Source organism: Stegodyphus dumicola, chromosome 3 (assembly GCF_044657685.1).
Source record: "Stegodyphus dumicola isolate Sdum_Otavi_A_Nest chromosome 3, ASM4465768v1".
Classification (NCBI taxonomy): Eukaryota; Metazoa; Arthropoda; class Arachnida; order Araneae; family Eresidae; genus Stegodyphus; species Stegodyphus dumicola.
Genome location: NC_140770.1, coordinates 176002673 through 176029272, shown reverse-complemented (window position 1 = coordinate 176029272; position 26600 = coordinate 176002673). Strand labels below are relative to the sequence as shown.

At 32.7% G+C, this 26600-nt stretch overlaps 1 protein-coding gene across 6 annotated transcripts in view; it reads right to left on the bottom strand.

Annotated features, from left to right (window-relative positions):
- Coprox (oxygen-dependent coproporphyrinogen-III oxidase) overlaps positions 1 to 26600 on the bottom strand; it is a 69893-nt gene that overhangs the window by 9877 nt on the left and 33416 nt on the right. For all 6 annotated transcript variants that reach the window (XM_035377523.2, XM_085813667.1, XM_035377524.2 and 3 more), the window contains 5 exons: positions 26494 to 26565; positions 23967 to 24085; positions 19291 to 19360; positions 14726 to 14963; positions 10363 to 10442 (listed from right to left, as the gene is read on the bottom strand). In XM_035377523.2, coding sequence (XP_035233414.1) covers positions 10363 to 10442; positions 14726 to 14963; positions 19291 to 19360; positions 23967 to 24085; positions 26494 to 26565 — 579 coding nt within the window. The remainder of the gene's footprint in view (positions 1 to 10362; positions 10443 to 14725; positions 14964 to 19290; positions 19361 to 23966; positions 24086 to 26493; positions 26566 to 26600) is intronic.

The window sequence follows — 26600 nt, the reverse complement described above, 5'->3', positions numbered from 1 at the left end:
TCATCACATCATTTTTCCATTTATCAAAGCTAAATTCATTTTCTCATTTGCTCTTTGGATGAATCAGTAACATAGATAGCACATCGTTTACATAGAGAAAGCAGTCAACACCAAAAATTTTTTTGTAGTTTGTCAGTAAGGTCATTTATCGTGATATTAAGAAAGGTGCATCATAACAGCACCCTGGGGTAGTCCATTTCTCAGTTGGATAAAAGCAGAGTTAACATCTCGACATCTCACCCTAACAACACATTGGGCAGGGAAAGATTTTAGCCACTTAAGTAGATTGTCCCATATGCCTAGATTAATCTGTTTATCGACTAGTTCCTACACCCACACCCCACAGATACCACAAGGGTAGATTTCTTTGAAAACTATTTTCAATACACTTGGCAAGAAAAGTGACCTGTTCAACAGTCCTCTTTCTATTCCACAAACTGGCTTGGAAATTGCAGATAGCATTTCTACCATCCAGACAACAATTCAGATGGCTTAAAACTATTTTCACCATGAATCTGCAACATTTGCCAGTGAGACAGGTTGATAGCTGTAGGATTTTCTGGTGGATTATGGGGCTAAGATAATTGGTGTATTTAAAAATAAAAAATTAATATAATAATTATAAAAAGAAAAAATCTAAAAGGTTCCAGATTTTAAATTACGTCTAAAGGGGCGTTTTTTTTTTAATGTTTTGTGTGTTATGTTTATTTATTAAATATCATTTTCTTCGCAGTAATAAATTTCAGTTCAATACCAATGTCGCAAAATAATTTTAAAATGAGCCTATGCAGAAACTGTATTGCACCAGATGGCGCTGTGTGCGTTTGAATTCTTCGGACTAGTGCAGATCCTTGATGACTGCGAGAGATGTAACACGTACGCGAAACATTAACCAAAGTTCATATGTGCTTCTCTTTGTTGTAAATGTATTTAATTGTGTCGTCAATAAAATATAGAGAAAATGATAAAAGGCGAGAATACGTCTGACAGGTAAGTGAGATTTCTTTATATTTTGATTTGAATTGAGTTTTAGTGACAAAGAAGGTACATGCGTATTTACAGCCTATCTTTAGAATTTCCGATACACAGTTCCGTGGGTTAGAGATAAAAAGGTTCCCCCTCCCCATAGATTGTTGCCATTGCTTGCTTTCAAATCGTTGAGTTTGTTACTCAAAAACTCATTAAAGTTTTAGAAAATATGAAATCAATAATAAAATAAATTCCAAATTTCAAATTTGGGCTTCCACATGCCCATATTTTTACGAGGATTACGTCATTAAAAATTTGATGGCTCTATGTATCATTGTTTTATCACAATACGATAGAAATATACATAGATTTATGCAGATTTTTCATTAATGAATTTCTTCAAATATAATGCAGGACTCTAACATTTGGTGGCAACAGTTTGAAAAGTGAAACAGACATTTATAGTGATTCAACGCAAATTGGTAAAACGAAAAATATAGTCCTTCAGGGAGAAAGCCCCTTTGGACTAATAAACAAACAAAATAAATAAATAAATAAAGTCATATGTTAAAACATGCAATAAAATTGCAAATGATCTGTCCACTTTATTAGCCAGAATCCAAGTTTATTTAGTTTATTATAAAACTGAAAACATTTTAAGAAAATGTATAATGTATCATCATTATCAGATGCAAAGTAAGAAATAAAAACTATACAAAATTCAACAATTACAATGTATCGCAAGTAGTAAAGTCATTTAAGAGATTCAGCATAAAAATCTTTTAACTAAATTAATTGATCAGCATAATTTGGAATTCTTATATAAATTAAGATTTTCAAACTGATTTATTTACTAAAATTTTCTTTCTTAACACCTTCACTGCTGGTCATGTGAAGTTGTGTTGATAGTCACTGCCCTGATATAGAAGAACACTGTACCTGTCATGTATCTGGCTGCGGTGAGCCAATCAGCTGTCTGGCAGAGCCCAGCAAGTGAGAGAGACGACAGTTGTATGTTAGCCTCAGAAGAGGCAGATGGTAGATTAACTATGTTGTAGGAGCGAGGTAGTGCTCCGAATTTACCATTATTCTTTGAATGTTAATTTTTTTACCATTACCCTTTGAACGTTTTCGTTTTCCTTATGGTGCCTTATTCATCCGTGAGGTCATTACATCACGCTCCCTTATGAGAACCAGAGCGAACGAAGCCGACTGGATTTTGAGAAAAGGTGAGAAATTTCATTGAAAGGGTAAACAGTTTGCAAACCGTTTTACTTAAATTTACCTCCATTTGATTCTCATCACATCATTTTTCCATTTATCAAAGCTAAATTCATTTTCTCATTTGCTCTTTGGATGAATCAGTAACATAGATAGCACATCGTTTACATAGAGAAAGCAGTCAACACCAAAAATTTTTTTGTAGTTTGTCAGTAAGGTCATTTATCGTGATATTAAGAAAGGTGCATCATAACAGCACCCTGGGGTAGTCCATTTCTCAGTTGGATAAAAGCAGAGTTAACATCTCGACATCTCACCCTAACAACACATTGGGCAGGGAAAGATTTTAGCCACTTAAGTAGATTGTCCCATATGCCTAGATTAATCTGTTTATCGACTAGTTCCTACACCCACACCCCACAGATACCACAAGGGTAGATTTCTTTGAAAACTATTTTCAATACACTTGGCAAGAAAAGTGACCTGTTCAACAGTCCTCTTTCTATTCCACAAACTGGCTTGGAAATTGCAGATAGCATTTCTACCATCCAGACAACAATTCAGATGGCTTAAAACTATTTTCACCATGAATCTGCAACATTTGCCAGTGAGACAGGTTGATAGCTGTAGGATTTTCTGGTGGATTATGGGGCTAAGATAATTGGTGTATTTAAAAAAAAAAAATTTTTGTTGTAAATTTAAGGAAAATTTCTTCTAAATATGTTTAAAGGAGTAGTTAAAAGTGGTTTGATTTCGGTGTTGAAGGAACTCGGTGAAGAAGCCGATTCTAGTTTAAAAGTTGTAGAATTAAAAGATAAGCTTTTAAGTTCTAAAGAATATTTGAAAGATAAAGATTTTGTTATTGAATTTCTTAATACTATGGTTGAAGAAAGGAAAAAGTCAGAAGAAATTGTGAAATTGCGTTTAATGCAAATCGAAAGTAGAACGAATCTAGTAACAACGTAGAAAATACACTTTCATTAGATAAGCTTTTGAAAGCTGTACAGGCATTATCGATTTCTGTACCTATAAAGGGTAAAGCATGGAACTTATTTTTTGATTCCATAGAAAGGGCTTTTAAGCATAAGAACGTACGAAATGAGCTTAAGTCTGAAATTTTACTTAAACTGATAGGTGATAAATCTTCTAATATTCTAGTATATATTAAAGATCATGATTTGAAAGATTATGAAAAAATTAAATCTTTAATCCTTAAGGAATATGAACCATTGCCAATTATATGTTTAGAAAATTTTCGCCAAGCTCAAATGTTGATGGGGGAAACTCATTTGCAGTTCGCCTCTCGTTTAAGATCATGTTGGATCCATTATTGTAAAAGTAGAAACATCAATGATTTTGAGTCTTTAATTAACTTAATAATTTCTGACAATCTTTTTCAAACATTGGATAGTGATTTAGTGTGCCATGTTGCAGTTCGACAAGGTGAAAGTTGGCTACGTCCAGAAGAACTAGCGAAGGAATGCAACACTTATTTCATCACAAAAGGTAAATCTTTTGATGACATAAGAGGTGAAAAATGCACTAATTTTCGTGATTCATGCAACAAAACCTCTAAATATATTCCACCAGCGCTAAGAAAAGATTCAGTGGTAAATGAACAGAAACATTCGTTTAAACCGCGAGAATGTTATGTGTGTAGTAGCAGTTTACATTTGGATAAGGATTGCTCGAACAGGCGAAATAAATTTGAGAGGTCCAATAAACAGAACGATAATATCCCTGTCAAACTGAAAGTTAACACTTCAACTAAACTAAAGGACAATGCAGTTGTTACAAATGTAAATTCTAAACATTTACAAAAACGCGAGTGTTCCGACGGAAAACTTAATTTTTATTCCTTGGAAAAGATTACTATTTACATTGCAGGGAAGCAAGTAGAAGCTATAAAAGATTCAGGTACGGAAATACCAATTTTGAACACTACATTAATTCCTGATTTAAAAATAGAAAGTAAGGGTAAAATCATTCTAAGTTCTGCATTTGGCGATGTCATAGAGGCAACGTTAGCAACTATTCCCATTTATTTCAAAAACCAAACAGTTGTCAATATTCGCGCATAGAAGCTCTTTTCGTGTTGACAGATAAGCTCAATGTTCAATGTTTAATACACCAGATGTATGGGATCGCATATTTGAAGACGAGAATGAATCAATAGTCTACCCTGAAATGAAACCGGAAACTCATGAACAAAAACAACTTGAGGTTGGTGCCGTTGAACTGTCAAATGTAAATCTTTTTTATAGCTCAGTTGCGAATCAGGATGATGAAAAACTAAACAGTTATTTGGAATCGAATAAATTTAAGGTCGATCAGAGAAACTGCCAAACATTAATAAATTCTTTTAGGGACGCAGAATTAGGGAAGAATAATTTCTTGTTACAGGACGAATTATTATTTCATAAAGAAAAAATTTGTGGGGAAAACATACAACAGTTAGTTTTGCCCGAGAATTATCAAATAAAGTCCTTCAATTAGCTCATGATTCCATATTCAGAAATCATTTAGGTATGAGGAAAACTAAAGAAATAATTAAACTTTCATTTTATTGACCAAACATATCCAAAGATGTAGAAAATTATTGTAGAACATGCGAAAGATGTAAATTAAGAAGTCCAGAAAGACAATCGGATAAAATTCCAATTACTCCTATTTTTCGTGCGCCATATCCCTTTCATACAGTAAACATAGATATTATTGGTGAAATTTCACCGCCTTCAGGAAGGAAACATAAATATTGTTTGTGTTTGATAGATAATCATTCAAAATGGCCAGAAGTCATACCTTTAAAAAGTCTTTCTGCTAAAGCTTTGTGAGGCTCTTTTAGATATTTTTATGAGAACCGGTATTCCAGAAATAATTTGTAGTGATCAAGGCACTAATTTTACCTCACAATTAACTCAAGAATTCGAAAAAAGGTTAGGAACTCATCCTCGTTTTTCGACACCTGGTTACCCAGCATCAAACGGCTCAGTGGAAAAATATAATCGGGTATTTAAACAAATGTTACATCATGTAATTCGCACAGATCCTGTTAATTGGGACAAGCACATACCTTATTTACTTTTTGCGTATCGTGAAGTTCCAAACTGCACTACAGGTGTATCTCCATTTATGCTTATGTACAGTCGTGAAGCTAGAGGTCCCTTAGCTGTGTTAAAATCATCATGGTCCGGTGAAATACCATTACCTCTTAATCTGAGTAATTCAGCAGTTGATTATCTACAAGAATTAAAGATAAATTTAGAGAAAGCATCTGAGTTCGCTTTTTTATCTGCCACGGAAAAACAAGAAGCTTATGCATATTATTTTAACCGTCGCAAAAGTTTGAAAGAATTTAAAAATGGTGATCTAGTATATTTACTTATACCAGACTCTAGCAACAAGCTATACGCTAGGTGGACAGGTCCAGGTGAAGTTGTTGAAAGAGTAAATCCTCATTCTTATAAAGTTAAATTACCGATGGGAGTGTGAGGCATGTTCATGTGAACAAAATAAGAAAATTTTATGTTCGAGCACAAACTGTGGGAGTGATATTTGAAGATGATTCTGAGTTTGAGGAAATTCATGCAACTCCAAATAAAAGAGATTGCGCAGCAACTAGAAGAGACATCGAGGTGGATATTAGTCATTTAGAGGGTAGCAAACAAAAGGAATTACACGAGCTCTTACTCAAGCACATTGCGTTATTTTCTGGTGAGATCCAAATAGCCAGCGTTAGTGAACATAGATCGGTTGTTACCTGGAGCTGAAAGAAAAAAGCCATATATCTATAAGATCCCAGAATCTTTGAAACCTGAAGTAGATAAACAGATCGAGGAATTAGAGAGCTTGGGTCTTATTGAGCTAAGTGAAACTGAAATAGCATACCCAGTCGTATGTGTTGCCAAGAAAGACGGAAGTATGTGTTTATGTATTGATTTCAGATTCTTGAATCAAGTAACCAAGCCTGTTGATTTTCCATTGGAGAATGTGACTGATCTAATCAATAAAATTGGACACACGAATACTATCACCTGTTTAGATGTTTTGAAAGGTTACTGGGAAATACCTTTCGAAGAAAAAAGTCCTGATTTAACATCATTCAAGACACATCGTTCCCAATATCGTTGGAAAGTGATGCCTTTTGGATTAAAAAATGCAGCTTCTACTTTTCAGCGAGTGATGAATGATGCCTTAAGAAAACATAGTGATTTTTGCAAAGCATATATTGATGATATTGCTATCTTTTCACCAGATTGGAATTCTCATCTCAAACATTTAGATGCTGTGCTAACTACATTAAGTGATCTCAGATTTATGGTGAACGTAAAGAAATGTGCTTTTGCACGTTCAGAGATAAAGTATTTAGGACATATAATAGGAGCTGGAAGACATCAACCTGATCCTGAAAAATTACAAGCCATTGAAATTATAAAAAGTCCTAAAACAAAGACTGCTCTAAAGAGTGCATTAGGCTTATTCAACTATTATCGTGATTACATAAAGAATTATGCAGAAATAGCTCGCCCATTGACGGAGCTTACGAAAAGAAAATTCCTGAGATAATTCCATGGACTGATGTTGAGGAATCAGCATTTCAAGAACTGAAACGTTGACTGTGTGAAGCACCAAAACTGTATACTCCAGAACCAGGAAAACCTTACACCATACAGTGTGATGCTAGTTCATATGGTGTTGGTGCTTGCTTGTCACAATGAGACAGCAAAGGCAGTTTGCATCCTATCAGCTTTGCTAGTCAAAAACTTTCGAAGACTCAGCAGAACTGGTCAACTATTGAACGTAAGGTTTATGACGTTGTGTGGTCATTAAAAAAGTTCGAGTATTGGGTGTTTGGATCAAATATCGAGCTGATCACAGACCATAATCCATTATTATATTTGCATAAGTCGGCACCGCATTCTGCCAAATTACAGAGATGGGCAATGGCACTTCAGCGTTATAATATTCATATTTCTCATTGCCCTGGTGCACAATTAAAAAATGCAGATAGTCTTTCAAGACTAGTTGGTGAATGAAATAGGTGTGAACTAAGTATGAACTAATATGTTTAAAACTGTGCATTAGTTATTGTTCTATCGTTCCGGAATTGTACGAGAGCTATTTTCCATCTGTTTTGAAAAACAAATTACTGGTTTTCATTTAATGTTGCATTATTGTGTTTTGAAATAGTATTGCATATATGTTTTATTATAGAACTCCGGTTATTGTATCAAGTCGTCTGTTCATCTGTTGTGAGATGAATGTTTATTGCACTTATTTCAAAGTATGTTATTACATCTTGTATACATGTTCATATATTTTGAATTAATTTGGTATGTGGAGTATACAATTTAAGTTTGTATTTGCTGGTTCAGTTTTCAGATTCTGCTTCGCTTTGGCATAGCACAATCTTACCGGGGGGTGTCATGTATCTGGCTGCGGTGAGCCAGACTACAGTTGCATGTTAGCCTCAGAGGAGGCAGGTGGTAGATTAACTATGTTGTAGGAGCGAGGTAGTGCTCCGAGTTTACCATTATTCTTTGAATGTTAATTTTTTTACCGTTACTCTTTGATCGTTAATTTATAATAAATGTTTGTTTCGTTTTCCTTATGGTGCCTTATTCATCCATGAGGTCATTACAGTACCCATATGTCAATTTATTAATTATAAGAAATCTGATTTAAAAGAGGAAATAAAAGATGATTATGTGTATTGTACTGATTGCTAAGCCTTTAATCATAGAATTTTATAATTACATGCCAGTGCATGCTTGGCACTACACATAAAATTATCTCTCTAATGACATATTACGTGCTGGCACGTAGCATTTAAAAAATGAATCAAAATTAGTAACAGTATGCATTAATTTCGTATGAAACTGTATCATAAACAGATGTCTATATTACAAATGAATTTATTACAAATTAGTTACAATGACATTATTACAAACTACATATTTCAGAAAGTAATTCATGTATTATCTTTGCACTATCTAAACAATAGCCAGAAAAGCCTTCACAAACTTTTCAGATATAAATGGTATCTTATCATTGGGAATTGCAACTTTGGCACAGCTTTTGTAGTGCTTTCCACCTTTCTTTTCTTCTCACAGTTTGAACACATGTTCTGATACAAAGAAATCACATGAAGGCCAGATAGCTGTTTCATTAAACATTGTATCCTTAATAAATAACAGTCATAAAGTCATAAAGTGACATATTTCCATTGTAATATTGGTTACAGATAAATAGGAAATTTGTCATCATTATTTGCAAAATACGTAAAAAATTTTGATAGGCCACGTAATGGTTTTCCTTTTAAGTGGATAATAGGCAAGCATTTGATTTTGCTTGATGCTATAAATTCATTACACTGAATTATAGGAAATGGTTTTGATTTCATTTCATCTTTCTTGTTTATCTTTTCTACAATATCATTTTTTTAGTCATTAGACATCAAGTGACATCTCTTTCATCCTTCCATTTAACAACCATTAAAACCATTCTACTTTGCTATAGTTTGCTCTTTATTTGGTTTTCTTCACTATCACTTTCGAAAATGTCTTTTTGTTCTTTCTGATTGTTCCAGCGCAATGCAGTTTTCTATGAGCAAGAAATTTTGTTAGTGCATAGCTATTATAATATACTATGTCCCATGTACAACATTATATAAATTCCATACAGTATTTTGTACATTTCCTTTCCCACTAGAATCATCCAACATACCTCCATATACTATAAATTTGAGAACCACAGCATAGGTGTTGTTATCATGTACAACTTGATACCATATTACAACATTTATTTGGTACATACTGTCTAAAAATAAGTCATCCCAGCCACAATATCATTAATTCTTCTAAATTAATCTCTCATCCCGGGTAATATAATTAAGATAATCATGCATTGAACAAATTCACCATACTTCTGGCTTTATATAATTGTTCCTTTGTGAGTTCTGCATTCTACTGTGGAATTTTTATAAGTGCAATGCTGTCAGTAATAACAGAAACTGATTCTTACTTGTATTATCTGAGAATAGACATAAACCAAAAAGCATCTGTTTTCCAGTAATCTTATATGTATTCCATTTGTATGGTTCCCATATCTAAAATTATTCCCACAAATACTTCTTTTGAGGTGTCTTTCAAAGCATTAACATTAAAAATGTTCTTATTTTTCCCAGTGACAAAGTATTTTACAAGTATAGTCACTAGTTTCAACAACTATTTCATTCAACACATTGCTGGTAAAAAAGACGCGAAAGAAATCCATAGGACTGTCAGCAGAAACAGCAACTACTCAAATTTTGTGAAAGGAAATTGTTTCATGGAGTTATTTTCCCAAATTGTGTTTTCTACCATAGCAGAATCAAGCTGTTGACATGTTGCCCCTTCCATGATTCTGCTATGGTATGTTTATCATCTTCATTTTTCTAAATTCAAAATTTCATGGACATCTTTTGGAGAAAAAAATTTCTCATCCCTCTCACCAGGAAAATCTTCACTCCACGTCAATACCAGTATACACACTCAAAGCGTAATGCCAACTGAACTGAAGAATAAACAATAAGGTGCAGCTTTTCTCCCACACTAGCACATGACTGGCACCTGGGGCATCACCCCAAATGATGTGCCACCACGTGATTGGCTCTTCAGTGATAACACCACATCATGATCCAGCGCATGACTGGCAGCAAATGTGTTAAATATTAAAAGGTTTAACCAAATTTTTTATTCATTGTTAGAAAAATACTGGAAAGAAGAAACTCATAAACTTTGAAAATTAAAAGCAGTGATATCCAAAATAAGATATCCTAAAATTATGCAAAACAGCAACCTTATACTTAGTTTAGGTTTCAAACAAAACTGAATTGATTTCAAGGCACAGGCTCTATTGATTTCTATTGCAAAACCCTCTTCACCAGAAGCAAAAAAATTTTGCCAGTATTCTAAGTTGCTATTTTGCCTAATTTTAGGTTTTACTTTAGTGTATTTCTCTTCTCTTGATAAAGTATTCTAACTTTAAAAAAAAGTGCTAATTTTTAATAATAAGCAAATAGGCAGACATACTCAAATACAAATAAAAGGGGGGAAGGGAAATGTTTATTTTTGGGAATGGTTTTGTATAGAAATTAAAAGCAGAATAAATGCATAAATAAATAAGACATACAGAAACAAACTGGAAGCAACTTTCTTGACTAGGAGTGTCCAAATCATCAAAGAAGATACCACCAACACCCCGACATTCTCCTGTAAAGTAACACATAATCGCAATATGCCTGTAATGTACTAAGTGCATGTGTATGCATCTATACACATATACATATACTATGTTGTTCAAAAAAGTATACAGTCTAATTTTTTATTTTTTCCTGCATAAACCAGGAGATTTTTAGCTTAGGAGATTTTCTTAAGGGTACAATGTAGAAGGGACATGTACGTGCATTCAGGAATTTCTCCCACCCACGGAAAACAGGCTGGCAGTCGACCAACGAGTGAATACGTGTAGTGAGCATTTGTCAGATTTCAGCATTTGTGGAATAGCTGGAAAATAACTGAAAAATTTTAGCAGTGATAATTAATCAAATTTTGCTAAAATCTTGGCGATACCCAAGCAGAAACTATCCACAAGATTAACAGACATTTGGAGACAATACCATGAGCACCTCTTGCATTGAGAAGTGGTACAACCACTTCAAAGGTGGCCACATATCAGTGGACAATGAACCACGTTCATATAGGCTTTCAGCAAGCCGTAATGATAATGTAATTGAGCAACTGCAGACTCTGGTTTTGCAGGATTGTCATATTCCAGTCTATGAAATTGAGAAGGAGGCAAAGGTAAGCATCAGATTGGTACATTGAACTTTGCAAGAGAATTTGGGCATAAGGAGTGCATCTGTGAAATTTGTTCTGAAGCTATTAATAATGGAACATAAAGAATGGAATTTGGACAAGCTGGACAATGCCAAGAGTGACCCTAACTTTCTGAACACCATGGTCACAGGGGATGAAACATGAGTGTATAGATACGACTCAGAAACCAAGATGCAGTTTTCACAGTAGCAATATCTATCATCCCTGTGACCGAAAAAAGCATGGCAGGTCCACAGCAAAGTCCTGTTGACCATCTTCTTTGACTCCCATGTTGTGGTATATCATGAGTACACCCTGCAAAGCCAAACCATCATAAAGAAGTATTACCAAGAGGTCCTTCATCGACTTTGTGATGCTGTACAGCATAAATGACCAAATCTGTGGGCAGCAAAATCTCAACAGCTCCATCATAATGCACCTGTCCATTCTACACATTTGATTCAAGCTTTCCTCACCAAACACAACACTCCTGTGGTTTGTCAGGCTCCCTACTCACCTGACATGGCTTCGTGTGATTTTTGGCTGTTTCCCAACTGAAAATGCTGCTAAAAGGGCCCCGATTTGAGTCAAGAGAAGACGCCATGTGGAATGCGATGGAACGATTGCTCCTCGTTCGAAAAACTGCATTCCAAAGGTGTTTCCAACAATGCCGAAAGCAGTAGGAGAAGTGTACCCGTTACCAAGGAGAATACTTTGAAGGGAATCAGTGATCTGCATTTTCAAATCAATAAATGTATTTTTGCCAACCACATTCTCTGAACTGGAATGTTCCATACTTTTTGAACAAATGGTATATGCATATATTTTACGTTTATATACACACAGATATGTAGAATATCCATGCATAAAAATGAATAAATACAAAGTAAAAAGCAGTTCAAAACCTAATTCAATTGGGAGCTGATAGCACCAACAAATGGTAGTAATAATACAAATTAAAAAAAATATGCTTAAAATTCATCACATATTCAACTCAGAATAAAACACATGCTGAAAAAAATAATAACATATCACACTAAGGAATAAGCATGATTCTCGCATGAAGAACCATGTTGTCCAAGCTTTTCTTATTTTTATTCACATCTCATACATAAACATGTTTGCTGAAATATAATCCAAGTATAATTAATCAGGTAATCAGAGAAAAGGAATAAAGAATAAACTAATCTAGTAAACAAAAAATATCTGTTGGCAGCATTAAAATTTTTTACTTCTGGGTGATTCATTTTTTGACTAAATTTGTTTCTGCTTAAGTTCAGCCCATTTGAAAGTACGTGCATTATCAGAAAAGATCCAGAACACAAGCCTATTCAAGGAACAAAACTTCGGAAGGCAAGCAAAAATGCATCTGCCATCATATTACTAACTAGTTCCAAATGAACACTTCTTGTAATAGCACAGGTTATCAATAGAATATATTGTTTGTTTTTACTCCCCCCTGGGGTTGACTCAGGGTTGGGAAGTACTGGCTAGGATCTGTACTTAAGCAGTCTCAACCATGGGGGTATAAAATCAGTCTTCACAGGACTAGAACCTCTGTTCATTCAGGGAATGGTTCAAACTTGACAGGGACCATACTGGTACTGTCTTGTCTGCCCTTTGGCTGTGGAGTCACAACATGGTTAGATGGTGTGGCTATCCTTGGGGGTTTGGTTTAATTTGGTCCTTATGACAGGGACTGACAAGGTATGGAAGACCCTTTGAATTACTCAATGCTCCTGGAGTGGTGCCCAAGGGTAAGGATGACTTCATTGCATTTCTTTTGTCTAAGCATTCAAATCCATTCTCATGTTTTGTATAAATCTGAGAGGGACTGTGGGTGGGGTGTAAATAACTATAAATGGGGCTGATTGTTCCACTCAAAGAGCTAGTAATGGAGCAACCATCTGGTCTCCTGAGAAATGTTGAATCTTTTGCAAATAACACATTTGCTTAGTCGCGATTTTATAACTTGTCTGGCTTTTAATATCCAGAATTTTTCTCCCACCTGCACCAGCATGTGAGATACGCCGGAATGAAATACTTTATTGTGGAATTCCCAAATTAGTGATTCCTTGAGTTTAGATTTTGCCAGTAGTATAACAGGGTGTTTTTCAAACGTAGATAAAGGAGTTTTCTCAAGTCTTTCTATCATTACCTATACATCTTTATAATCTAAAAATGGGTTTAAGCATAAAAATCAGCATATAGTAATTTGATCACTGATGGGATATATTAATCCATTATTAAATATATCCCACAAAACAATATATCCCACAAAAAGGATTTATTCAAAATTTCTTAAATCTGACATTAAAAAAGTTAAATTACTACTTAAGAAGAACAATAAGAACTATTTCATACTAAGCATGCCTTAAATATAATTGTACTTACTGTAAAATTAAAAATATATATATATACAAATCAAAACTTCAGTAATCGGAGTGCTCAAAAACATAAGTGCGCCATCTGCAATCTAAAAGTATTGCCATGTTTCTTTTGTCATGTATTTGTTCTTTAATTCCTTAAAAACACTTCAAATATAAAAACTCATTTAAAAGTGGGTTCTATTTACCCAATAGGGCATGAAGTCTAATCTCTGGGACGTATATGCTCATTAGGACCGAAAGGGTTAAAAGACATTTCAAAATTTTATTCTGAAAGAATAATGAGACATTAAAAAAACATTCATTCAAAATATGTAAAAAAAAATTAGTGAGATGATCTTGATACACCATAATAAAATTTGTATTCCCTATCTGGTTGAGATTAGAAATCAATCAGATCTACCTGACAATGGAAATTAAATCAGAAAAAAATCATAGGTTTCAAAACAATGCCCTTTTTAATAACTCTTTGTTTTTTTCTGGTAAGGCTCACAAAGGTGGCTGTACAGTTCAATAACATTCTGTGTAATTGGTTGAAAGTTCTTTCAGCATTCCGTCACATCCTCTGTGTCCAATAGCCAAATGAGTTGTATAAAGTATGTGAAATAGTTCAGTGCCCATGATGTAACACTACAGAGTACTGATACCTTCTTTAGCAGGATAAATGATTTCATTTTGTTTTCCACAAACATATCATCATAGTGATTAAGCAACCAATAATCCCCTTGATCCTTCATAGTAGTCATTTTGGCATCTCTTTTTTTATTTTATTTTATTTTTTATTTATTTTTTATTTTTTTTTCCCATCATTTATTAACTTGTAGTAAGTAGTATCAGTTAGTTGAAATGAAACGGAGATGTATTTCCTACTTTGCCAGTTTGTTGTTTGACATTCTATAGAATGCCCAGGCAATGTGTGAAATGTTTAATCAAGTCATACATTGCTGGCCAGTTTTTGGCATTCTTTGCCAAAAACAGTACTTAATAACTTCCGTAATGAAATTATAAATGCAAGCATTAACCAGTTAGAACAAAGCAAGTTCTACTTTTAAATGATATTCTAAAATAAATACTTTTAATGTTATCTTCTAATTCTACTGCACTGAGTGATAATTTTCAATCTGAAGCAATTTTAGAATATTCTTATTGCCAAAGTTTTGTTGCAATAAACAAGGATTAGTGTAATAAAATTGAACTACACTGAAATATTCTAACTAGAAGCAGTCCCAAGACTTAATAGTTGAACCTTTTAAATTAAAAAAAATAACAATAAAAAAACATTATATTTACCTCTATGTCTAAGATAAAAATATTCATCACACCACTTTTTAAAGCGACTATAGTATGATTTATCATACTTATCACAACAAGTCTTCAAAGTCTGATGAAAGTGTCGACAATCATCTTCATTTAAAATGTAAGGAGTCATATCTGTACCACCTCCGAACCACCAAGTTGTTGTGCCATCATCATTCTGCACTTCAAAGTATCGATAATTAAAATGTATAGTAGGTACATTTGGATTTCGCTATAAAAAATACAGATACATAATTTAATATTAAAAATTTTCAAGACATCTGAGTAATCACCAAAATTCAAATTACAAAATAATCATACAAAATTAAAATAATAATTCATATAAAGTACTTTCCCTCTTCCAATAAATCTATTCATATAATCGATACAAACACTGTTTATATTTCATTCAGTAGAAATCTAACTAATCCTTACACATAAAAGAGCTTAAGCTGAATAAAGAAAACAATAGTTACTTGAAAAAAGCACAATTAGATTACAAAGGTATGGTGCATAAAATTTTTTATAAAATATTTATTTGTTGAATTAGAAAATATTATTTAAAATTTTTCTTCTTACTGCAAATTTTATTTAGAAACATAACCATGCCACTCTTTCATAAAAACAATACCAGTGACATGAAATGTTTTGCTGTTTAACATATCTTCTTGTTCTATCAGTTCTTTTCTCTCATTTCTATGTCCTACCGGTAGCTTAATACGAGGCGTATTCGGAAACTAAATACCGTTTTGAAAAAAAAAAAAAAAAAAAAAGTAAAACAATTTTTTCGAATCCAATTTTATTTTTACATGAAAATACATGTCTTAAACTATTTTTCAACATAGTTTCCGCCAATGATCAAACACTTGTCATAGCGGGTGACCAGTTTTTGTATACCATCGTCAAAGAAACTTCCCGCCAGTTTCGATAACCATGACTCCACAGCATTTTCCGTGTCATCGTCAGATCCAAAGCGCTTGCCACCAAGCTCGCGCTTCATGTGCAGGAACAAGTGATAGTCGGATGGCGCCAAGTCCGGGCTGTACGGCGGGTGATCGAACTGCTCCCAATGAAACTGTCGAATTAACGATTGAGTGACACCAGCAGTATGAGGCCGAGCATTGTCATGGAGCAACACAATTCCTTTACTGAGCATTCCTTTTCATTTGTTTTGAATGGCATGCCTTAGTTTTTTACTAAGGCGTGCCATTCAAAACAAATGAATAAAGTCTCACACTATCGTGCTGCATTAATGGTTTCACCTCTGGGAAGAAATTCGGTAAGTAAAACGCCTTTCCTATCCCAGAAGACAGTGCACATGATTTTTTGTGATGACATTGTCACTTTGAACTTTTGTTTTTTCGGAGAATGAGTGTGTCTTCACTCCATCGATTGTTGTTTCGATTCTGGTGTGAAATGACACACCCAAGTTTCATCACCTATCACAATTTGGTTTAAAAAGTTTTCTCCTTCATCACTGTACCGCATGAGAAATGTCAGGGCACTACCAAGTCGCTTTGTTTTGTGAACATCAGTGAGCATTTGTGGAACCCATCGGGAACACAGTTTGCGATAATTCAAGTGGTCAGACACAATTTCGAACAAAACAGTACGTGAAATTTGTGGAAATGCCTCTGAAAGAGTTGTCATTGTGAAGCGTTTGTTCTCATGAATTGCTTCATCAACTTTCCTTACCAAATCATCGGTGACAACAGAAGGCCGACCACTCCGAGCCTCGGCGTGGACATTTGTTCGACCTGCATTAAACATTCTTACCCACTTTCTCACCATTCCATCACTTATCGCGTATTCACCGTAAACTTCTGTCACTTGACGATAAATTTCGGCTGGTTTAACATTCCTCGCGTTCAAAAATTTAATCACGGCACGAATCTCACAGTCAGCGGGAGAACTAATTGTCTTAAACATTTCGAATGAGCACAGCAAACTGAAAACACAACATAGAGCAACCAAAATGGCGACAATTCAAAGTCAGTGAACAAGAAAGACTAGTGCGCATGCGCGGGATGCCTATTACAGCGCTGCGACGGCGCTAGAATGAAACGGTACTTAGTTTCCGAATATGCTACGTAGTTAAAACCACTGAATGCTGGTAGTTCATATTAAGTTTGAATCCAGGTGAAAAGGCTAGCTACCTACATGGTTTTCCCTATGTGTAACTTAAATATGAGCCAGGTTTCCTTAGAAAGTGCTCGAAGAAGGCGTCCCTTCCCTCAGGAAGATAGCCCTCATGAAATCTTTCATATTCCAATAACTTACATTATAACCAGTTACTTAAACACTCCTCAATGTTACTTGAGTATAATGAGATAGCCTTAATATTTGTCTTTTTTTTTATTTATTTAAGAACAAATTTTACACAAAACATTAATATGCATATTATATTACAGTGGCATTTTCCCTCACTGCTCAGCTTGTTTCCATACACATTTGTATATTCTCTTCTTTTCTCCAATTCTCCTTTTAAATCTGGGTTTCACAAATACAGCTTAAATTGCCTCTATTCTACATATCAACTATGTTAAAGCTTTCAAGAAATACAAAGGTGTTTATACTGATTACACTCAGCTATTAATAAATTATTTTATTATGTAATGAAAAATACTTACATATCTATAAATTTTGCACATCATGATATTTTAAATTATTACAGCAAAATAAATATTTTACAAACAAGGACATTCCAGTACACACAGAATATTTAAATATGTTATTTTATAATTAAAGAGAATCATTGTTAATTTCTAAAATTCTCCATCTTATTTTGTAAAGCTTTGCAAATGGAAGTACAAGTCTGCTTCTAAAGTTTAAAGAAATAAAGACTATAGTCATCTTTTTTTAAAATCCTAAAAATCTTATTGAGTGTTTACATGCAGAAAACATAATACAGTCAAAAGTCTTTAATCCGGACTCATCGGGACTTTGGTGATTCCAGATAATCGGTTTTTCCAGACTACAGATCATCAGTTTAAATTTGGGAAGATGTCATGCAGAAATTATAAAATTAAAAATATGAAACCGTGATTTATGAAATAAAGAGAAATTATGATCTAAAAGGTATCAAATTTACAAAAAAAAAAAAAAAAAAAAAAAAAAAAAAAAAAAAGCTTTATATTTATTTGTTTACTTTATTAAACATTTCTTTCAACACGCGCATGCATAAAGCATACATTATGCATAGTCGAAATTAGAAAATTGCAACCAGAAAACTATTTGATGTGTATTCGTGATATTTAAAATGATGAGGAATTTGATTTAAATCATATCAAAGATGGAGTACATCGAGATGAAATACTACATTTAGTAAAGAATTATAAGTCGAATAAAATAAAAACATCTGCCCTGAAGATAAGGATAGTGCTGACAGATCAACTTCCAGTTCATTGTGCGCCACGACGTTTCCCTCTTCCCCGCAGAGCAGCGTGAAATTGATAAACAGATTTCGGAATGGTTAGAGAAACAAAGGATATGCCTTTATCTATTTTTTGCAGCAATTCCACTTTTTGTTTGATGGACATTGAAACATGCTTTCGCTTTGTAGATCCTTTGACAGCTCCTGAATTGGAAATTCTTTTTGACATAATTGAAAGTTCAAGTTTACTTTCATAAAATTGCTCTAACAGTCTGCAAAAAATAATTAGAAGATTAAGGAAAAAATAATTAGAAGATTAATTAAAAGCTGGATCCAATTAGAAGGAACAACGCAATCTGCAACATTAAATGAAATAGATGATTAGATAATTTTAGCTTAGCTTATACTGTCCGTTATACATTAAACTCGCATGCGTAAACGTATTATGCGTAAATGCATATGCGCATGTGTGAAGGTATGCGCATACGTAAACGCGGTACGGATTATAGATCATTCCGGATTATGGACGTCCGCATTAAAGACTTTTGACTGTATATGCAATCAATATATAAATATAAATTTAAAACTATTTTTTTTACTTATTCTACACTTTCTTATAATTAGTTTTACTGCAGAAATATCATTTGATATTTAAATCTGTCCCATAATTGAAATTGGCTGGCTATGAAAGTGATCATGGAAAATATGCAATAGCTATTTGTCTTATGAGATGTCTTTGCAGAGGAATTTGTTTATAGTAAACTGGCTATTCACACTATGGTGAAAAAAACCATGAAAATTCATTGCAACCAATCCACGAACTACGAATCAAACCTTGAACAAGCTATCAATGGTTAATAGTGTTATCAGCATGGCCATTAGTAGGTTGATGGATAAGTTAATTTATTTTTTACTTTACCTTAATATATCACCTAAAAATTTGAAGGCAATTTAGTGTAAACGAATAAAGGTATAAAAAATGTTTATATATTTTAATTAATGCACTTGAAAACATATTTCTGTATTATCTACCAAATGTTACTTAATTGTGAGAGTTTAAATTCATCCAGAACTTAAAATTAATAAATCAAAAAGTAACTATAATTTTTTGAAAAATAAAGAATAATTACACAACTAAATGAATGCAACAGAATTATCAATTGCCAAACGATACAATTTCACTTACAGGATGTATAACAGAACTGATACCAGCAGCAAAAAATGGAAGTTTATCTGAGTTGGAAAAATTTTTGCCCCTAAAAGAGAGAAAAACAGTGCTAAGAAGAAATGTTTTTTAAATAAATTCCACTTCAACTCCAGGAATTAAAATTACAATAAATTATTACTGTATTTGCTAATGATGTTTCAAATAAAGTATAATTATTTTTTTAAAAATCTGTACATGTTCCTTTCTGCAAGTATATCAGTAAAAATTATAATACTTTTAGTTAAATATTCAAATTAAAAATTATTAAACATACTGCTTTTCAATGGTTTCATCAACTACACATAAAAAAAATTGATGCAATGAGCAATACTTATCACAGCTGCAGTTCTAACATTAAGATAAACCAACTATTTTCTTTTTAAAAATTCTGGATAACTGGCACACAGAAATATCCTCAATTAAACGATTGTGCCAACAATATACAGACTGACTATCAGCTCTTAAAATACCATGAAAAGATCGAGCTAATATATAAAATTACACAAAATTCAAAATTAGACAGTTGTTGCCTTACAGGGGGGGAGGCAGAATTCTTTAAAACAAAATAAGATATGGGGTGTTTACCAAAAATTTCTTTCTGACTTTTCCAGGTTTTCCAGGTCAATTTGTCATAATCTTTCAGCCTTTTTAAATTTTAATAATGCTTGCAAAGTTATCTTTTCAATTTATATCACAAATTTTAAGATTTTTGGCTTTTACGTATTATTAAAAAAATTAATCAAAAGGAAAAATCAATGAATTTACAAAAATTACAAAATAACGCTGTAATCAGTCGAGTATATGTAAGAGATACAATTCATGAATATAAAAAAAATATGCCCTAAAGACATACCAATTAACATACACTAACAATCAAATAAATGCAATTTATGGCAAACTGCAAAATAAATAAATAAATGCTCCTATAAAAACATAATAATAGGCAAAGGCAACACAGATGTTTCTTTTAAAGCAAAGAAATACATATTTCATGTCTGACTGCAATTTACTTACTGATTGCAAATTTACTGCAATACTACATCACTACCAGTATCTGTACATCAGGGAAACATGATGACTTTTGCATCAGTTGATGATGAAAAATGAACACTGTATGCTTAATACTAAAGCATAACATTTGGTGGACCATGGAAGATGAATGTACAAATAAAGTGGCTAGGACAACTTTGCATAGAAAGATAAAGATGAAGGGATACAGTTTAATATACAACGAAACATTTCTACGAAATAACAGTTATTATAAATTAATGTTGCCATTTCGATACCCTGAAGCTTCAGAACACGTTTTTGTTTTCATGCATGAAAATGAAAAAAAGATTGATGTTAAGCCTAACAGCAATGAAGGCAAATGCCAGTTATTGTTTCAAATGTTAAAATATTCATGAGTTGTAATTAATTTGTAATTGAAAAAATATCTAGTGTTTAGATTTCAAACTCTCATTTCTCACCTCTAAATTAAAGAACTTATTATCTTTTAAAGAAGCTTAGAATGTTGAAACAATACTATTAATGCTGAGATATGTATCTACCAACAGGTGAGATGAATATCTCAACATCAATATCAACCATTCTATACCTCTCATTTAGCACTGAAAATAAGCTGACCACCACTAATTAATCATCATTAAACTATATTTTATCAGCAGAGTGAATGGATAGTCCCATAAAAGACACAGAAAACAACTGTAGCAATATAGCTGGGAAGTTTTTATTCAACCGATTTATTTCCAAGAATTCGTGCCTGACTTTCAACTATTCCAATATTTATCAAGTTTTCTGTCTGGAGGAAATTTGGCTGTAAAAGACAAATTAATAAATGTTGCCTTAATGAATTTTTCATTTTCATCATACAATATTTCACCTTACACATTGACAGACTGCATTAATTCCAATATCAATTCCCTGAATAGTCAGTCATATATGGTATTTTACAATACATGTTTAATCTTGAAATCTTGAACTCGCTATTTACATTTTCTGCTAATTTTTTCTATAACCTGAGAAAAATTATGTTCAGCCTACAATCTATATATATAAAGAAGAAAGTATGTTTCTTTGCCCTCTAATAACTCAGTCACTACTATAGCTATCGTCAAACTTTCTACAATTCTTTTCTGGGTCCTGGAAAAGGTCGATGTCCACTTTTTTCCAAAAAAAAGTAGCTAAAATCAGAGATATTAACTAAAACTTCGGAAAAATTATAATTTTCACTCTCATTTTTCCAAGTGGAAACCAGTCTCGCAAGCCAGAGATAAAAACCTGCATTATTTCGAAAGTTGTTGCCACTGCTTGCTTTCAAATCTTGGAGATTGTTAATAAAAAATTTCTAAGTTTTACGATGAAATAAAAATAGCATTGCCAAACATTAAAAACATTACTCACAATTCCAAAAATTCGTAGGAGATAAAAATGCTTTATTTCCAAAAGTTTTGCTACTGCTCGATTTCAAATCGTACAGTTTATTAATCAAAAACTTACAAGTTTTACAAAATCTATAGATATATAAAGAAGAATGTCTGTTTGTGTGTTTGTTTGTTCACATTATTGATTTCTGATCAATTATGATCAATTTTTTGCCACATTTAATTGACTAAAATTGAATACAGGTGAAATATTGAATAGAACTTTAGCTTTTATGACCCTTTGATAAGAAAGATGAAAATCATTAAAAATTGTGTGCTACTGTTTCTGATATAATGTGAGAGAATTAGTTTATTTGCCTATACAAATTTTTTATGTGGATTCCATATCGCATCACACTAAAAAATGTATGAACATGAATCGTATTTCTTGCATCGTTATTAGAGAAGGATTACAGTGGTATCATTCTCTCTGCATACTTGCCAACCTATGACACTCAAAAATCAGGAGATTTTTTTACAAAATCAGGAGATTTTTCACAATGTTAAAAGACTTTTTAAATGATAAAAATATAGTTTTTAATAATGAATTAACTTTAAATAGTTACTAATTCTTAAATGCAAGCAACACAAAAATACCTTACACATAAAAAAACATTTTGAATACTTGCATCGTTTAAGGAAAAAAAAAAAAAAAAAACAGTTTAACCAGTTTTCGTACAAATGTTATGAACAGTGGCAGATTTTGCTTTCGTTAAAAAAGAAACTTCATAATTTTGTTCACAGCATTTGCCACATAGGCCTGCTTTTGCTAATAAAAGTTTTTCTAATGTGTCATCACTAACGTTATATCTAAATTTAGTCCTCGTTTTCGCAACAACACTGAAACTCCTCTCACACTCTGCATTACTATGGGGAACTGTCAAGATTTCTAACATAATTTTAGACAGTTCACTATATTTTAAAATTCCATCAGCACCTTTCAGTTTTCCAATTAAACTCCACTGGGTGTCAATCCTTGCTGATTTTATGTTCATGGAAAATTGCGACTGCAACATTATCGATGGCAACATCAATATCATCTTTCATGATTAAATGATGTAACACAGGAAATCTGTTCAAAAAGTACCTTATATCAGAAAAAGATGCATTTGCTAGAGCAGAAACATCAGCAACTTTAGCATGCAAAATCACTTCATTGTTGACTGGAAATTTATGTAGTATGTAATCACATACTCAACAGTACATACTTCTAACATGAAGATAAAACTTATTTTTGTCTTCTTTGAGGTTGTGCTCCAGTGAAAAGGTACGTGACGATTGACTTATCGTGATGTCGCTATTGTGGCTAGTTTGATAGAGCCAGATACGCAGTTCACAGAACTGCATTGCTGGCAATAACCTGCCAGTCAGTAAAAAGGCAGACAACAGGCATTCTGCATTAATAACTTTTTGATCCTTTGTTTCTGAAGAAAAATTTAATTTTTCGTTTTTTTCAAAATTACTTTTCAAAAACACAAGGACAAGCTTGTGTTTTTGTGAACGCACATGCTTAAGAACATCCGCCCATCCACCATATGGAAATCGAAAAATCGCAAAGACAGACGGTACACATTGCAAATTTATTACATTTCCTTGAGGAAATAATGGAAGAAAAGTCAACTGTGTACGATTTTTGAAACGTACACGAGTATTTCCCCTTTCTCACAGGCATAACAAAAGATGATAATTTCTAAAACTATTTCTCGAAGGCACGTGTACTCACACAACTCAGGACAAGATGAACGAAATAACGAAACTAAGAACATTCAAATAACAGCCTTGAGCTTGCTTTGTGCTCATTGGCTAATATATACCAGATTACACGCAGTGGAGCTTGATGCCCATTGGAGAACGACGTTTCTGGATATGTATGCTCTCACTCACAAAGCAGAAATTCTCATCTGATTCGCAAGATTTTGTTTTAGATATAATAGAAAATTCAGTTGCTTTCAGACTCCCAAATCACTTTTTTTAAATTCATATAATGAAGTATTAAGCCAAGTTCCATAAAAATCGTGAGAAATTTTAAGAATAAGAAAAAGTCGGGAGAAATATGTTGTAAATCAGGTTGGCGGGAGAGCGGTCGAAAATCGGGAGTCTCCTGCCTAAATCGGGAGAGTTGGCAACTCTGTCTCTGTTGTTAGATACATTACTCTCAATCTAACTTAACTGGTATCAGGTACTTCCACTAGTTATAGATAAACTAAATACCATAATTTTTGTTTTAAATACCTAGCTCTCATTTGTTGAACTGCACCTGGGGGTAATACTCCATGCACAACAGATATATTGACACCAGCTTTCTCAAATACTTCGCCTTCCTCCATTATACAAGTTATTCCACCACCTCCCTAAAACATTTTTTTCAAACATCAAATCAAAATGTTAATCAAAAATGTTACTTAAGTACAGGTAACACATGTAAAATTAAATTATACATCTCAATTTAAAACAAAAACTAATTCTTGTTCTAAATAATTTGCAATGAACTTTGGATGGCAAATTTCAGATAACTGTGGTAAGCATATTAACAAATTAAGTAAATAAAAGTGAGAAAAAGATTTTTTTTTTGTACATGTTTTTTGAACAACAACCTTTTTAATTATAATTTAGAAAGTTTAATTTAGGTACTTAAAGAAGTCTGATTAATTATAAAAGCATAGACATTACATAAACTCAATTCTACATACTAGAAGTGAATCTGTAAAATATAGAAGCATATATAATAAATAAAGTGTATATATATAGAGACAGAGTTTTATAGAATATATGTAAAAAATTGAGGCAATGAAGTTGTAAAACCTAAATTACATTTGATGATGACATGAATAGAATGTTAACAGCTATAATACTCTAACAGCTATAATAACAGCTATAATACTTTATATTTAATTATACACTTTAGGATTGTTAATTTAAACTTTTATTTTTAATTGTATAAAACTAAAAAAATGACAAAGTATAAATAAAGAACTTAAGCAGTTAAAGCAAATTAAAAATTTGAGATAAATTCATTATAATTACATAAAATTCTTTCAACTACTGAATATAAATGTAATGCCATTATGTCATTAAATGATACCAAGAGCCCTCTTGTTAATGAAGTGCACTAAGGCAATAACTGCATTTAGAGCTCTTCAAAACCACCAAACAGTTGACAATCATAATTATGATCAATTAGAGTCTGCAGATCTCAAGAATAGCTCTGAGTAGGATTCCCAGTTTACCGCAGTCCATCAGCAAGAGGGCTAAATGGAGGTTATAATAATAAGAAACTACCATGACCTCTAGTATGGTACTATTCCAATAGAGCAGCATCAGTTAAAAATCAGCCATTTTTTCCCACCATCAATAGTTGCCAAGTAAAAAAATATGAAATAATAATAGAGTTCAAAAGACTAAAAAAAATTGATTCTGTAAAAAGTAGTTTTTTTTAAATTTTTCATTTCATAATTCTTAAAAAAAGTAAATTTTTCTTTTTAATTTTTTAATCTAGAATATTCTACAGATAAATAAAATATAACAACACAAAATTTAATCTAAACATGGTGGCATAAAGAATACTCTACACATATATAAAAAATAACAAAACAAAATGAAATTCAATCTAAACAGGTGGCATAAAATTACAGATATTCACTATTATATTATATAAAAATTCAGTTTTTGTTATAACCGACACCACATAAGTCAAATGTGACTCTAAAGGATGGCAAGCAGTGCCCGCTGACATTTATTACTCCATTTACCAGCTCCCTACAATTACTCCTCAGTTTGGGTATGGCATCCTTTCCAGCAGTCTGAAAATATAATGCTGCCATCCATGATGTTTTCCTCAATGGCAGTCACCATGTTGTAGCACAATGATCGGGAACGGCGACTAGAAAACATTCTTTGCTTTTCTGCATAAACCCCCGAACATCCATTGTTCCAGAAGAACGCATCCAACTTTTTTTTGGTGTTTTTTTAAAAAGACTTCATCTGTTTTTACGATTTTGCATTCTCCACCAATTTTATTTCTTTTACGAGACATCAAACTACTTGCACATACGCCCCGCAAGTAGTTATCCCAATTTTACTGTCGTATTATGGCTGATGTCCAGCTGAAGTTGGCAGAATTCAATCGCTGTCAATTTCTGACATCACAGATAAATAAAACGAATGACACTGAGGAAAGAAAGGTGTGAGCCTTCAAACCATGTTTTATTTCCTAATTTTTTTTTTTTTTTTTTTTCACAGCAAGAACATATGTAACAACATATAGGAGCTTTGTTTGAGTCAAAAGTTAACTTCATCAAATGATTTTTGAGAACAAAGTCAGTTGTTATGAATTATTTCCTTTGTTTTGAAAGAATTTTACGGCAGCCTCTTCGTCATTAGGTAGTTGCCAAATTGTGTAGGCCATTGTACTAAAAAAAGTGGTGAAATATAGAAAAAAAAAAAAAAAAAAAAATAACATGAAGATATTTCAAACAAAAACTAGAAATCTTGAGCCTGGATGTTTCAATGTTAAATTCTTGAGCTACAATATTTGGCGTGTTGTTGTAGCATTGTTTTCTTCTCATTTTTTTAGAATTTTTAACTGACGCCGCTCTAATGGAATAGTACCAGTAGTACACTATCAATTATTATGATAGTAGACTAATATTTACTAACATGTATTCCATAAGAAATAAATTTAATAAATAAATTAATTTCATATTTTTATATCACAAATATAGAATTTAAAATTTACGAGGATCTTTTAATGAAATTTTACTTCAGGCCTTTCCCAACGATCTACACGAAATTTTCTCTCTTCATATTTCTCCAAAGCTTTGCAAAAGTCAGCCTTAAAAAAAATTAACATTTTACAAAATTTCCATG